We start from the raw sequence: 13,149 nt of genomic DNA on the forward strand, positions 1-13,149 counted from the left end.
TAAATCATATAAAATCATTTAATATGGTCTGAAATGTATGTTTAGCTCAATAATTATTCTCCTTAGATATGGACACATTTAAGAACCACATGTATCTTAAGTGTACAACAAACATGTTTAACATACCGGTGTATATAATATATGCTAATATTGTAGACATATATGTTGCATACATATATACTGTATGTATCCCACATCCCAACTATAAATATTAATATTATTTATATAAATATTAAACATATTAGTTAGTTTAAAATGAAAAGAAAAACACATATAGCACGTCTTGTTTTGTAAAACGAATGATGTTTTAATAAACTTGCAAATATAATTCAGAGAAATACTATAAGTCATCATATCATATAAACCCCAACAAATATTTGTCATATAGATATTTTTTCTACATACCTAAAACATGTTTTAGGTATATAGAAAACATATACCACACATGAAACCATGAATATATGTGAGAACAACACATTTATAGGTTACATATAATATTTACACATATTCCATGTGTGTGTGTTTGCTGCTGAACTCGTCATTTCTCCCCCCCGTCCTCCATCTTCAGAGCTCCCTGGTTACCTCCTGTAACTGCCTCTCTTACAGCTTCTCAATTTATCCTCCTCGTTCTCGCTCGTCTGTTGGACTCTGACGTCCCTCGTGTCCGTCTCTGAGGGACGTCCTCTCTCACTGTCTCACAGCAGAAGACAGAAAAACAGCAGAACTATCACATTCTGTTTGTTTTCCAGATTCAGACAAAGCCCTTTTGACCTTGGACCCTTGAAATGTGGTCAATTCACCTTTGAGTGACAAACTGGTCAAAAGTAAAAAAGGAAATCCCTAGAGGTGAACAAACTCTGACCTTTGACCTTCGAAAATAGTGAGTTGATCAGTTTATCAGATTCAGTGAATGTTTGACAGAATTTGGGAACAAACTGAAACTCTCCTAACACAAATTTATAAATTTTATATCAAACAAATGTTGAATTTCTTTTCATGCACCACATATTCAACACTTTTATATAAAAATGCACTTAAAAAATGTATCATCTTTAATTTGTAGCTATTTCTGATGTTTTCTCCTGTAATAAAACTACCATTGACTTTATCTTCATAAAATAAAATTCTTTCACAAACTTTCATTCTCATCTTGACCTAAATTACGGCACCTGAAAAAAGCCCCAATGGTTCAGCAGCTGTTGCATCAGATGTTGTTGTTGTTGCATTGTGTGTTTGTGTTGAACTGTTTTTCTTCACACCTCTGATTGTCACACCAGGTGTGAACAAACGTTGTGAGTCACAGTCATTAGGAGACACACTAATGGAGAGGAACATATGTGTGTGCGTGTGTGTGTGTGAGACAAACACTGATCCACAGAGAGTCGAGATTCAGTTCTGCACGTTAACTTTTGTTAACTTTATTCTCGCTAGTTAATATTTAAATCTTCTTCTTCTTCTTCTTCTTCTTCTTCTTCTTCTTCTTCTTCTTCTTCTTCTATTGTTTAATTCTGTATCTACTTCCTGTGATTGGTCCAAACGTCCAAACTCTCCAACAAAGTGTTTTCACTCTGGAACAGAACCAGGTTCAGTTGGATCCAGACCCAGAACCCCTCTTCTGTTCTGAAGAGTCTGAAGCTCTGAACCCAACCAGGTGTGAACGAGTCCTGAACATTTTACTGGAAGAAATGAAAACTCTCATATTTTATTTCCACAGGAAAATCATATGTGAGCCTGGATCAGCTGATCAGAGTAAAGAGCAGTCATGTGAACACTTGGAGGGTTTGAGGGTGAGTTTATTATTATTAATAAAGAGTAATATTCACATGTCATCTCCAGCTCAACAGTGTTTCTACATGAAGCCGTGGTGAAGTGAGTGGGATGAAGAAGCGTCGCGGCTACGAGCTGCAGACGTTCAGCTCTCACCCCTCGTGGATCCATCTTTCTTCCGGGACTGGATCCGAGAACATTTTGGACATTTCTTCTCCACAAAACAGTGTTTGTGAAAACAGGTCCTGCAAACTGAGAGGACAGAGACACAGTCAATCAGGGTTTGTCCCTTTACTTCCTCCAGTGGACTGACACGAGGACGACTTCACGTCTCCACCAAGACCCAGCACTCAAATATCAATCTGCACCAAATCACACTCATGAACATCGGATATGTAAATCAGTCTGATTGTTTCATCAGCGTTCATGAATTATTCTCTAAGAAATCTGTGAAATGTTGAAAAACAAAGAAAGAGAAAAAACAAACACCTTTTTACGATTCGCATCAAAACTGTGACAAGTTCTGTTCTGACTCGTAAAACCCCCCCGATACTTTCTGTTCAGCAGAAACTAGCACGCAATGAAATGGACCGGGGTGAAAACATAACCTCCTCGGTGGAGGGATCTACTTGAAAGTTCAGTTCCTGCTGTTTTGTTTCAGGACTTGTTCTGTGCAGGAAGAGATCTGCTCCCTCCATGTGTCAGGAGCATGATGAGCTCGTACCCCATGTGTCAGGAGCATGATGAGCTCGTACCCCATGTGTCAGGAGCATGATGAGCTCGTACCCCATGTGTCAGGAGCATGATGAGCTCATACCTCATGTGTCAGGAGCATGATGAGCTCGTACCCCATGTGTCAGGAGCATGATGAGCTCATACCCCATGTGTCAGGAGCATGTTGAGCTCATACCCCATGTGTCAGGAGCATGTTGAGCTCGTACCCCATGTGTCAGGAGCATGATGAGCTCGAACCCCATGTGTCAGGAGCATGATGAGCTCATACCCCATGTGTCAGGAGCATGATGAGCTCATACCCCATGTGTCAGGAGCATGTTGAGCTCGTACCCCATGTGTCAGGAGCATGATGAGCTCGTACCTCATGTGTCAGGAGCATGATGAGCTCGTACCTCATGTGTCAGGAGCATGATGAGCTCATACCCCATGTGTCAGGAGCATGTTGAGCTCGTACCCCATGTGTCAGGAGCATGATGAGCTCGTACCTCATGTGTCAGGAGCATGTTGAGCTCGTACCTCATGTGTCAGGAGCATGTTGAGCTCGTACCTCATGTGTCAGGAGCATGTTGAGCTCGTACCCCATGTGTCAGGAGCATGATGAGCTCGTCCCTCATGTGTCAGGAGCATGATGAGCTCGTACCTCATGTGTCAGGAGCATGTTGAGCTCGTACCCCATGTGTCAGGAGCATGATGAGCTCATACCTCATGTGTCAGGAGCATGTTGAGCTCGTACCTCATGTGTCAGGAGCATGATGAGCTCGTACCTCATGTGTCAGGAGCATGTTGAGCTCGTCCCTCATGTGTCAGGAGCATGATGAGCTCGTACCCCATGTGTCAGGAGCATGTTGAGGTCGTACCTCATGTGTCAGGAGCATGTTGAGGTCGTACCTCATGTGTCAGGAGCATGTTGAGCTCATACCTCATGTGTCAGGAGCATGTTGAGCTCGTACCCCATGTGTCAGGAGCATGTTGAGGTCGTACCTCATGTGTCAGGAGCATGTTGAGCTCGTCCCTCATGTGTCAGGAGCATGTTGAGCTCGTACCTCATGTGTCAGGAGCATGTTGAGCTCGTACCCCATGTGTCAGGAGCATGTTGAGCTCGTCCCTCATGTGTCAGGAGCATGTTGAGCTCGTACCTCATGTGTCAGGAGCATGATGAGCTCGTCCCTCATGTGTCAGGAGCATGTTGAGCTCGTACCCCATGTGTCAGGAGCATGTTGAGGTCGTACCCCATGTGTCAGGAGCATGATGAGCTCATACCCCATGTGTCAGGAGCATGTTGAGCTCGTACCCCATGTGTCAGGAGCATGATGAGCTCGTACCCCATGTGTCAGGAGCATGATGAGCTCATACCCCATGTGTCAGGAGCATGATGAGCTCATACCCCATGTGTCAGGAGCATGTTGAGCTCGTACCCCATGTGTCAGGAGCATGATGAGCTCGTACCTCATGTGTCAGGAGCATGATGAGCTCGTACCTCATGTGTCAGGAGCATGTTGAGCTCGTACCTCATGTGTCAGGAGCATGTTGAGCTCGTACCCCATGTGTCAGGAGCATGATGAGCTCGTCCCTCATGTGTCAGGAGCATGATGAGCTCGTACCTCATGTGTCAGGAGCATGTTGAGCTCGTACCCCATGTGTCAGGAGCATGATGAGCTCATACCTCATGTGTCAGGAGCATGTTGAGCTCGTACCTCATGTGTCAGGAGCATGATGAGCTCGTACCTCATGTGTCAGGAGCATGTTGAGCTCGTCCCTCATGTGTCAGGAGCATGATGAGCTCGTACCCCATGTGTCAGGAGCATGTTGAGGTCGTACCTCATGTGTCAGGAGCATGTTGAGGTCGTACCTCATGTGTCAGGAGCATGTTGAGCTCATACCTCATGTGTCAGGAGCATGTTGAGCTCGTACCCCATGTGTCAGGAGCATGTTGAGGTCGTACCTCATGTGTCAGGAGCATGTTGAGCTCGTACCTCATGTGTCAGGTACATGTTGAGCTCGTACCCCATGTGTCAGGAGCATGTTGTGCTCGTCCCTCATGTGTCAGGAGCATGTTGAGCTCGTACCTCATGTGTCAGGAGCATGATGAGCTCGTCCCTCATGTGTCAGGAGCATGTTGAGCTCGTACCCCATGTGTCAGGAGCATGTTGAGGTCGTACCTCATGTGTCAGGAGCATGTTGAGCTCGTACCCCATGTGTCAGGAGCATGATGAGCTCGTCCCTCATGTGTCAGGAGCATGTTGAGCTCATACCCCATGTGTCAGGAGCATGTTGAGGTCGTACCTCATGTGTCAGGAGCATGTTGAGCTCGTCCCTCATGTGTCAGGAGCATGTTGAGCTCGTACCTCATGTGTCAGGAGCATGATGAGCTCGTACCTCATGTGTCAGGAGCATGTTGAGCTCGTACCTCATGTGTCAGGAGCATGATGAGCTCGTACCTCATGTGTCAGGAGCATGTTGAGCTCGTACCTGGACAGCGGCTGCAGGCGTCGCTCTGGAATGGGAACAGGACGTTTCCTTCTTTGCAGAATTCACAGATGAACCCTCGAGCCAGACAGAGCTGCGACAGACAGAACGTGTGTTACAACAGAGGAGATGAAGTCTGACACATAAAACACTAAGTTCAGTGCTCAGGTCATGTGACCACGTGCTGGGGTTTCAAACACCTGTGGTATTTATCACTAACCCATGTGGTCGTGGTCTCACTGGCTCCTGATTGGTTCAAACAGAAAAACAGAAGTGTACGATCTGAGAGTGAGGCGTCTTATTACGACACATTCTGGATTGTGTTTGCGTCACCAGCTCGTTCCACTCTCACGACTTTGCGTCTTTGAGCAGCTCGGCCGCCACATAGCTAGCTGATTAGCTTTGTCACTGTGGCACAATGCATCCTGGGATACGTTCGCCCGAGACCAATCGACCATTGGTTGCTCGTTATCAGCCAGGTCCCCTCGCAGGATGAGGACGCTGAGCCGGTTTCACATGTCCACATTATATCTGCTGTATTGAGACTGACCTCGCAGTCTTCCACGTGACTGATGGCAGCGTGCACCACGGCTTTGACCTGCGCCACGAGCTGACCCTTCCTCAGCCTCAGGAGGTCGTCCATGGAGAGGAGGGGCGGCTGCTGGAGGACGAGGTGAGAGGGAAGCTGCTCCATCTCAGTCATCACCCTGAGACACAAACACAGGTCACACGTGACGAGGTCCATGATCGCACCTGAGATCAGCAGGAACCTCATTGGTTCACAGGTCAGAGGTCAGAGGTCAGCTGGGACAGGATCACAGGAGGAATCTGCCTCATGTCCTCGCCCACATCAGATGTTCACTACGTAAACTGAACTATCAAAGAAACTAAAATTCTTAAATTAAAGACGACTTCATCCACAACATCTGAAATTTACAAAAAGTCGAGATAAGTAGTAAAGTAAGAACGTAACTGGACGAAGAATTTAACTCGTCCAAAACACAAATAATTGTTCTTGGCTCCGGGAACCCAACTGGTCAAACACTGCCCTCTACTGGAAACACATATTCCTACAATCAGCCTATTAATCTCAGTTTTGAGTCTGAACCTCGTCATATTGTGAAGAAGAGAAGGATTGAGTGTGAGCGTCCTGACTGATGGTTCATGTTCTGATCTTTCTACCTTTCAGATAACCGGCAGGTTCTCAGCAGCTTCCTGACGCCCAACAGCTGATCCAGCAGCTCCTGAGAGGAGAAGAACCAATGACAGAGGAAGGGAAGGAAACAAGGAAAGGACAGAAGGAATGACATAAATTTTATTTTTTTATTCAGCATTCTGGACTTTTGGGTTAAACAAAGTTGACGATGTCACTTTGGACTCGTGAATGTAATTTTTCAGAATTTCGTCTTAAGAAGATAAAATCAATAATAGTTAAGGATAAGGACAACTTTTAAAGTGCTTTTTTATATAAAAGTGTAGAATATGTGGCGCAGTGAAAAGAAATTCAAGATTCTTTGATTGATATAAAAGAAGAACTTAAACGTATTTTAATTATAATAATTCTGACAGTGAGGTGAACTCACCCTGAACCGGAGCAGCTCCCTCACTCGGCTGCAGAGCTGCTTACAGACACAGCTCAGGTCGAACAGAGGCAGAAACCAAACTGAGTCCAGCAGCTGTTTGGAGAAATCACTCACAGGGAATCTGTCATGAAGAAGAAGGAAATGAAGAATATCATCAACTGTTTCCTTCAACAATCAATTCAATATCAATAAAAACTCAGATGTTATTTGTGTGTTTTTCATGACCTGTTAAAATCCCAGCAGGACAGAACTCGAGCAGGAATCACAGCCTCCGAGCCGCCGTGACAGCAGTCACAGAAATACCTGTCGGATTTATAATAATTCATTTTTGTATTCATTCAGCATGAAGCTTGATGTCCAGAAGAGGAGGAAACACTTCTCCTGTTAATACTGATCAGAACAGACGATGTACGAACCTGCCCAGGTATTCACAGTACCTCAGTTTCTTCATGTATCCTGGTGACAGAGATACTCATGAATATTATCATTACATAATCATATAATGGACAACTGGACCTCCTGTACTCACTTGGCTCCACCTCCGTCCCACATCCTGCACACAGGAAGTGTTGAGAGGCCACGACCTCACTGCGTCTGTGGGAGGAAACATGGTTACAGCAGCTTTCAGCTCCTCCCCCTTGTTCCTGTGTCGTGAGTCAGACGTGGTGAAACCTGAGCGTAGGCTGAACGGTGAAGATGATCTGGAGACGAGGAGGAGCCCAGCTCAGGGATCCCCTCATCCTGGTCCTCAGTCGGATCTCCTCTGTCAGGCTGCCGCCGCTCGCCGCCACGCTGCCTGTGCCCGGTAGCTTCACACAGTGGAAGCAAGGGGGGGGGGGGGGGGGGGTCACATGATGTCACTTTGTGATCTACTGTTCTGAGCCTCAGGTTCTCCGGTGCCATCTTGTGTTTTTTAAACTAGAGGTAACCATTTTTCAAGCGGGAGGGGTGGAGCCTGGCTGAGAGTTCAAGGACACGCCCACTTACACCTGCAGCCTGCACTCATTGGACGGTACTAGCGGTCAATCACACTGTGGTTTCCCCCCATAACACATCCAGTGCTTTATGGTTTGACTCTAAATGATCATCAGCTGTTTGAAGAAGACTTGAATCTAGAGACTGAGACAGAAACTCCTGAATGTTCACTGACGTTATAAAGTGAGAAGTCACTTTCTATAGGAACTACTAGAGGAGTCGCCCCCTGCTGGTCACAACACAGAAGACAGGATTCAGACTCTAACACATCAGCTCCACTTTACTGACCTGGAGTCTGTAAATAGTTTTATATATATATATATATATATATATATATATATATATATATATATATCATGAAATAACCAATCAGAGTCCTCACCTCCTGAAGTGAGCTGCGGAGGCTTTGCCGTCCCCCCCGAACCTCATGGGACGGAAACCAGTTCCTCCTGAACTCCAGCACCAGCCGCTGGGCCAGCCACTCCGCACTGCATCATGGGACATCGCAGGTCAGAACCAATGGGAAGACGTGGAGCCGGTTTAAGTTTGTTCTTCTTACCTTCGGAGGGTCAGTGTCACGTCTCCTCCACCGTCTGAAAACAAAACAAAACATGATCCTCATGCTTGTTGGTTTGTCACAAAACTCCTCAACACATTTCCAGCTGAAGACGAGAACATCACACGAAGCAGAACAGTGTTGGTCGACGTGTCAATGAGCCTTCTCAAGAGGACGGGTATCTGTGAGTGTGTGACTGACTGTGAGATGCTGTCGGTGGAGGGTTGTGGTTTATTTGTAATGTTTCTGTGTGAAACACGTTTCTATGAAGATTCAGAATCTGGTCCCGTGGGTTCACCTTCAGATTCACCGTCAGTGGAGACGACACCGGTCGGTTGATGCTTGTCTTCGTTTGTGCGTCTGTTTGACTGTCTCTGTCTGTTGTCGTCTTCTTGTGTGCGTCTGTGTGTGCTCGTCTGTCTCTTTCTGTTGTCGGGCTGTGTGTGTGTGTCTGTTGTGGAAGTGCGTCGCTCGTCGCGCAGAGTCCACTTCACAGCTTCCAGAGCCTCCAGCACCAGGTCCACCACCACGAAGTGAGCGTTCTCCTGTCACCAACACAGGAAGTGGTGACATCATCATGAGTTCCTCGGATCAGAACCAACAACATTCAACAGAACATCAGAGAGATAAGACCTGAGAGTCCAGAACCCATCTTCAAAAACATCTACTTTGTGTCCCATCTGCTAACATGGAGGAGGTTTATGACCTGTACAGCAGCCGGACACCAGGGGGCGATGGGGCTTCACTTTAGGGAGTCTACTCCCTAAACTATTTTTTTATTCTAAAATACAGAGTTACAAAACATTTGCACGATTTTTAACTCAAAGTTTTAAACTCACCTTTTCCAGATCACAGCTCATTTTAAAGATGTCTGCGGAAAATTCAGGGAAACTGCTTCTGTGTTTGGTAGAGAGAGCTGACAACACACACACACACACACAGCCACACACACACACACACACACACACACACACACATACACACACACGGTTGGATCTGACCTATTTTTACTTGTGATACTTTCACTTCACTGTGGTGATTTTTCACTTCAGTATTTCCGTGCTCCAGATGTCTCCTCCTGTCCGTCCCCATCAGACAGTTTCTCACCGTTGAAGCAACATGAAGACAAAGGACATTCACTCCATGTGATTGTCTCCAGGTTTATCAGGTGGTTCATGTTCCTGAGAGGTTGAACCACAGTGTCTCTGCACCCTGAACAGAACTGAGTCCTATCAACATCTTTATTATAGGAACAATACGTTTTAAGATCTCTACCTGATGTGGGAGGGGCTTCACAGCTGGTTGGGCGCCGCCCTCTGTGCTCCCCAGCCAATCCCTGTAGTCCGCTGGAGGGGAGGTGGAAGAGCGAGGTCAGAAAATGGTTCAGGTGAGATGAGACGCGGTGCTGCTTGTTGTCTTGGAGCGAAGACGAGGGAGGACAGTCCTCCTCCGTCCTCACGGGTGTGGGACGTCCTCGCTGATCCAGGCACAGAGGACCAGGAGACGAGCTGTCAATCAAGAGTTTACATTATGTATAAATGTCAACCTGAGGATTATACACTGAATCTGCAGTTAGTTATATAAAGATGGACGACACCATATCCATGTCCCATCTGCTTACATGGTGGAGGCTTGTCTTATGAGCTACGCTGCAGTCAGCCACCAGGGGGAGCTGCAGAGGACTTTATTACTAACATCAACTTCAAAACCCAGTTGAGCCCCAAGTTACTTCAGTTACTAATGAAGTTACTTTGGTTACTAATGGAGTTACTTCAGTTACTACTTAAGTTATTTTAGTTATTAATGGAGTTACTTCAGTTACTAATGTTTCTTTAGTTACTAATGAAGTTACTTTAGTTACTAATGGAGTTTCTTCAGTTACTAATGGAGTTACTTCAGTTACTAATGAAGTTATTTTAGTTATTAATGGAGTTACTTCAGTTACTAATGTTTCTTTAGTTACTAATGAAGTTACTTTAGTTACTAATGGAGTTACTTCAGTTACTAATGGAGTTACTTCAGTTACTAATGGAGTTTCTTCAGTTACTAATGTTGTTTCTTTAGTTACTAATGGAGTGACTTTAGTTACTAACGTTGTTTCTTCAGTTACTAATGTTGGTTCTTCAGTTACTAATGAAGTTGCTTTAGTTACTAATGGAGTTACTTCAGTTACTAATGGAGTTACTTCAGTTACTAATGAAGTTGCTTTAGTTACTAATGGAGTTACTTCAGTTACTAATGAAGTTTCTTCAGCATCTTTTGAAGTCATTTGATTGGCTCGTGTCTTCCTGACCCTGACGGTGTAAAGTGGAACCAGAGCTCCAGGGTGGAGGTACCGGGCTGTGGAGGCCTCTCCTCCGTGCCAGGAGACGGGCCGGTGGCGTCTGGAGATGACCGGGCTGCTCCTCAGGAGGAGGAAGTTCTCGACCTCTGGAGGAGACAAGTCGTCCCAGAGTCTGACGCTCTCCTCGCTGCCTTCCTCAGCCTCATCATCCTCACCCTTCTCCCTGTTGTGTGGAGCCGAGCTGGGGTGTGGGGTCGCCTGGGGGGGGCAGGAATCCAGATTTTTCCTCCTAGTGAAACCTGTCTGTGGAGGCTGATGGGGAAACGTGGTGGTTTCTCCTCCAGCGGTTTCTGGTGAGAGCAGAAGAAGACGTGGAGTCGATCCTGAAGCAGCTGATGGACGAGGAGAGGGGGGGGGGGGACATGTGATGTTACTCTTTGTTTCCTGTCTTGTTATAACGTTTATTTTCTGAAAAGTTAAAAATCCCAAACTCTGCGGCTCCTGAAACACATCATTGTGACAATTGAAATTTGTTTGAACATTTTTAAACAGTGATAAGAAAGAGAACACAAATATCATGTTTACAATAAAACTCATATTTTTCGTTTAAACATATAAATACAAACAGTTTTACATGAACTCTTTTCATTCTATTCCTTTTCACCTGTATCTCTTGTTCACCTGCTGCTGTGGCACCAGCATGTGGATGAATGAAGGATTCTCTATCATCAGTAGTATTCATGTTCATGTGGTGTCATCATACTGTCATGTCTCAGTTATAGAAATGATCTGCGCTCACAGGTGATAGAACAGAAGCTGCTACCTGTGCTGGGAGCCTGCAGCTGGATGGAGCCTGTGGCTGCTGGGACAGATGCTGTCGACTCTGTGAACGACTCCTTACACCAGACGACAGATGTGGAGGTCATGACCCCGACGTCTGCAGAGGAGGAGACAGAACGTTGTGAAGTGAAGCCGCTGAGACACAACATCTGTAACAAACAGTGGCTGCTCCCACAGGAAGCTCATCAGGGTTCAACACCGGGTTTCTGAGCAGGATGTTTCATCACTGACGTTTCTTCACATGAAGCAACTTCAACAAACAAGAACATCACTGGAGTTCACACCGATGATCACATGGAACCAACCTGCAGCAGATCAGAAACACCTGAATCTGGATCGGGAACATTTCTTCATCAAGAGATATTGGACATTTTATCTTACCGAATAAATTATGTAAAATAGATATGCATTTATTTGTATATTTTACATAATAAATGAGTTTGTCTTCTTAATTTAAGTTTAACATATTTTACTGTATTTGTTTTTTCTATTTAATTATAGTTATTTATGGTGAAGTTGATGGAAAAACTGTAAATCATTAAACGTGCACATGTCTTTGTCATTAGACTTTGATGACAGTTAAACAATGTTGAATATATGTGTGTGTGTGTGTGTGTGTGTGTAAAAACATAATGAACGATGTATTGTGAACAGCATTGACCTAAAATAATCAATTTAATCTCTTTAGTTTCACTTTTTATTCCTGTTTATAATCTGCAGGTTTTTTTAATTGATCATTCAAAGTCAGATTTCTTAAACATTTTATTCCTGTAAGAACTGATTTATGAATTAATACACAGTGAATATCTCTTTTTGTACTTTAACATGTCAAGAAAATGAAACACTGGTCCCAACCAATGTTCATATTCGGTTCTAAATAAATCCTCATGTTAGATTTAAACAGGAAATGATCCATTTACAGATTAAAACATTTAATTTCAGAGAATTTTAAAAACAAAACTAACAATCATAATTGTTTTACTGAACTTATGAGCAGAGGATCTGATCAGAACAATCCAGACGATAATTCAAAATAAATCTGAAGACTCACCGTTTTATTACGACTGAACAGAAGCAGAGACCAGGAAACATGTGTACATCCACCACAACACACACACACACACACACACACACACACACACACACACACAGAGGAAGAACACTTCCTGTATTTAACAGTTTCTCCTCAGAACAGCTGCTTATTAAAACTCGGCCACTTCTTTATTGAGGAGCTAACGCCTATCACAGGTAGTTTGAATCAACTCATGCTTTTATTTTCTGTTCATATTCTTTCATTTAATTAAAAAACAGATTTGTGTCAGTGAGAAAAATCTGAAAATATTCTGAAGCAAACTAATTTAATATTTGTCATATCCTCTTTTCACAGAGGAAGCAGCTGCAGTCACATGTCAAGTTGAACTGTAAAAAACCTCCTGCTTTACATCACACTTCATATACTAAACTGTATATACACGATGGACACTATATATATATATATATATATATATATATATATATATATATCAGCACACACACATAAACGCACTCTCTCTCATACACACACACACTGCTTCTCTTCCTGTTTGGGTTTGGGAATATCCTCAATAACCTTTATTGAACAACAAGCTGAGAACAGTGATAAAATATAACATGTGAAACAAAGTAAAGCAGATCAATATAATTTTTTAGCTCAAAGTTTATGTGTAACTGATCTGACCAATTATGAATCATAATCATTATGAATAATTATGATAAATAATAATAATTCTACAGCAGCAGAGCCTGTAGAACCTGCAGTGACCGACTCTGTCCAGCAGGTGGGGCTGTCTGACAGACTTCCTGTGCTGCTGTCTCACAGACACGCTTCTACTGCGCAGCCGCAGTGAGGGAGCAGGACAGACCGGAAACACACCGGGATTGTCTTCAAAGTAAAACCTGCACGG

At 44.2% G+C, this 13,149-nt stretch overlaps 1 protein-coding gene across 1 annotated transcript; it reads right to left on the reverse strand.

Moving 5' to 3' along the window:
• Positions 1-1,688: 1,688 nt before the first annotated feature.
• Positions 1,689-12,316, reverse strand: rubcnl (rubicon like autophagy enhancer). Its single transcript, XM_062402225.1, has 17 exons — positions 12,258-12,316; positions 11,190-11,303; positions 10,419-10,758; positions 9,358-9,590; positions 8,922-8,998; positions 8,381-8,627; positions 8,086-8,119; positions 7,909-8,014; positions 7,224-7,360; positions 7,081-7,145; positions 6,968-7,007; positions 6,777-6,854; positions 6,552-6,672; positions 6,151-6,212; positions 5,519-5,675; positions 4,972-5,062; positions 1,689-2,019 (listed from the first exon to the last, which is right to left on the reverse strand). The coding sequence occupies exons 2-17, from the start codon at positions 11,290-11,292 to the stop codon at positions 1,913-1,915; spliced, it is 1,998 nt and encodes a 665-aa protein (XP_062258209.1). The 5' UTR covers positions 11,293-11,303; positions 12,258-12,316; the 3' UTR covers positions 1,689-1,912.
• Positions 12,317-13,149: the final 833 nt, after the last annotated feature.

The sequence above is a fragment of the Platichthys flesus genome, chromosome 13 (genome assembly GCF_949316205.1).
Source record: "Platichthys flesus chromosome 13, fPlaFle2.1, whole genome shotgun sequence".
Classification (NCBI taxonomy): domain Eukaryota; kingdom Metazoa; phylum Chordata; class Actinopteri; order Pleuronectiformes; family Pleuronectidae; genus Platichthys; species Platichthys flesus.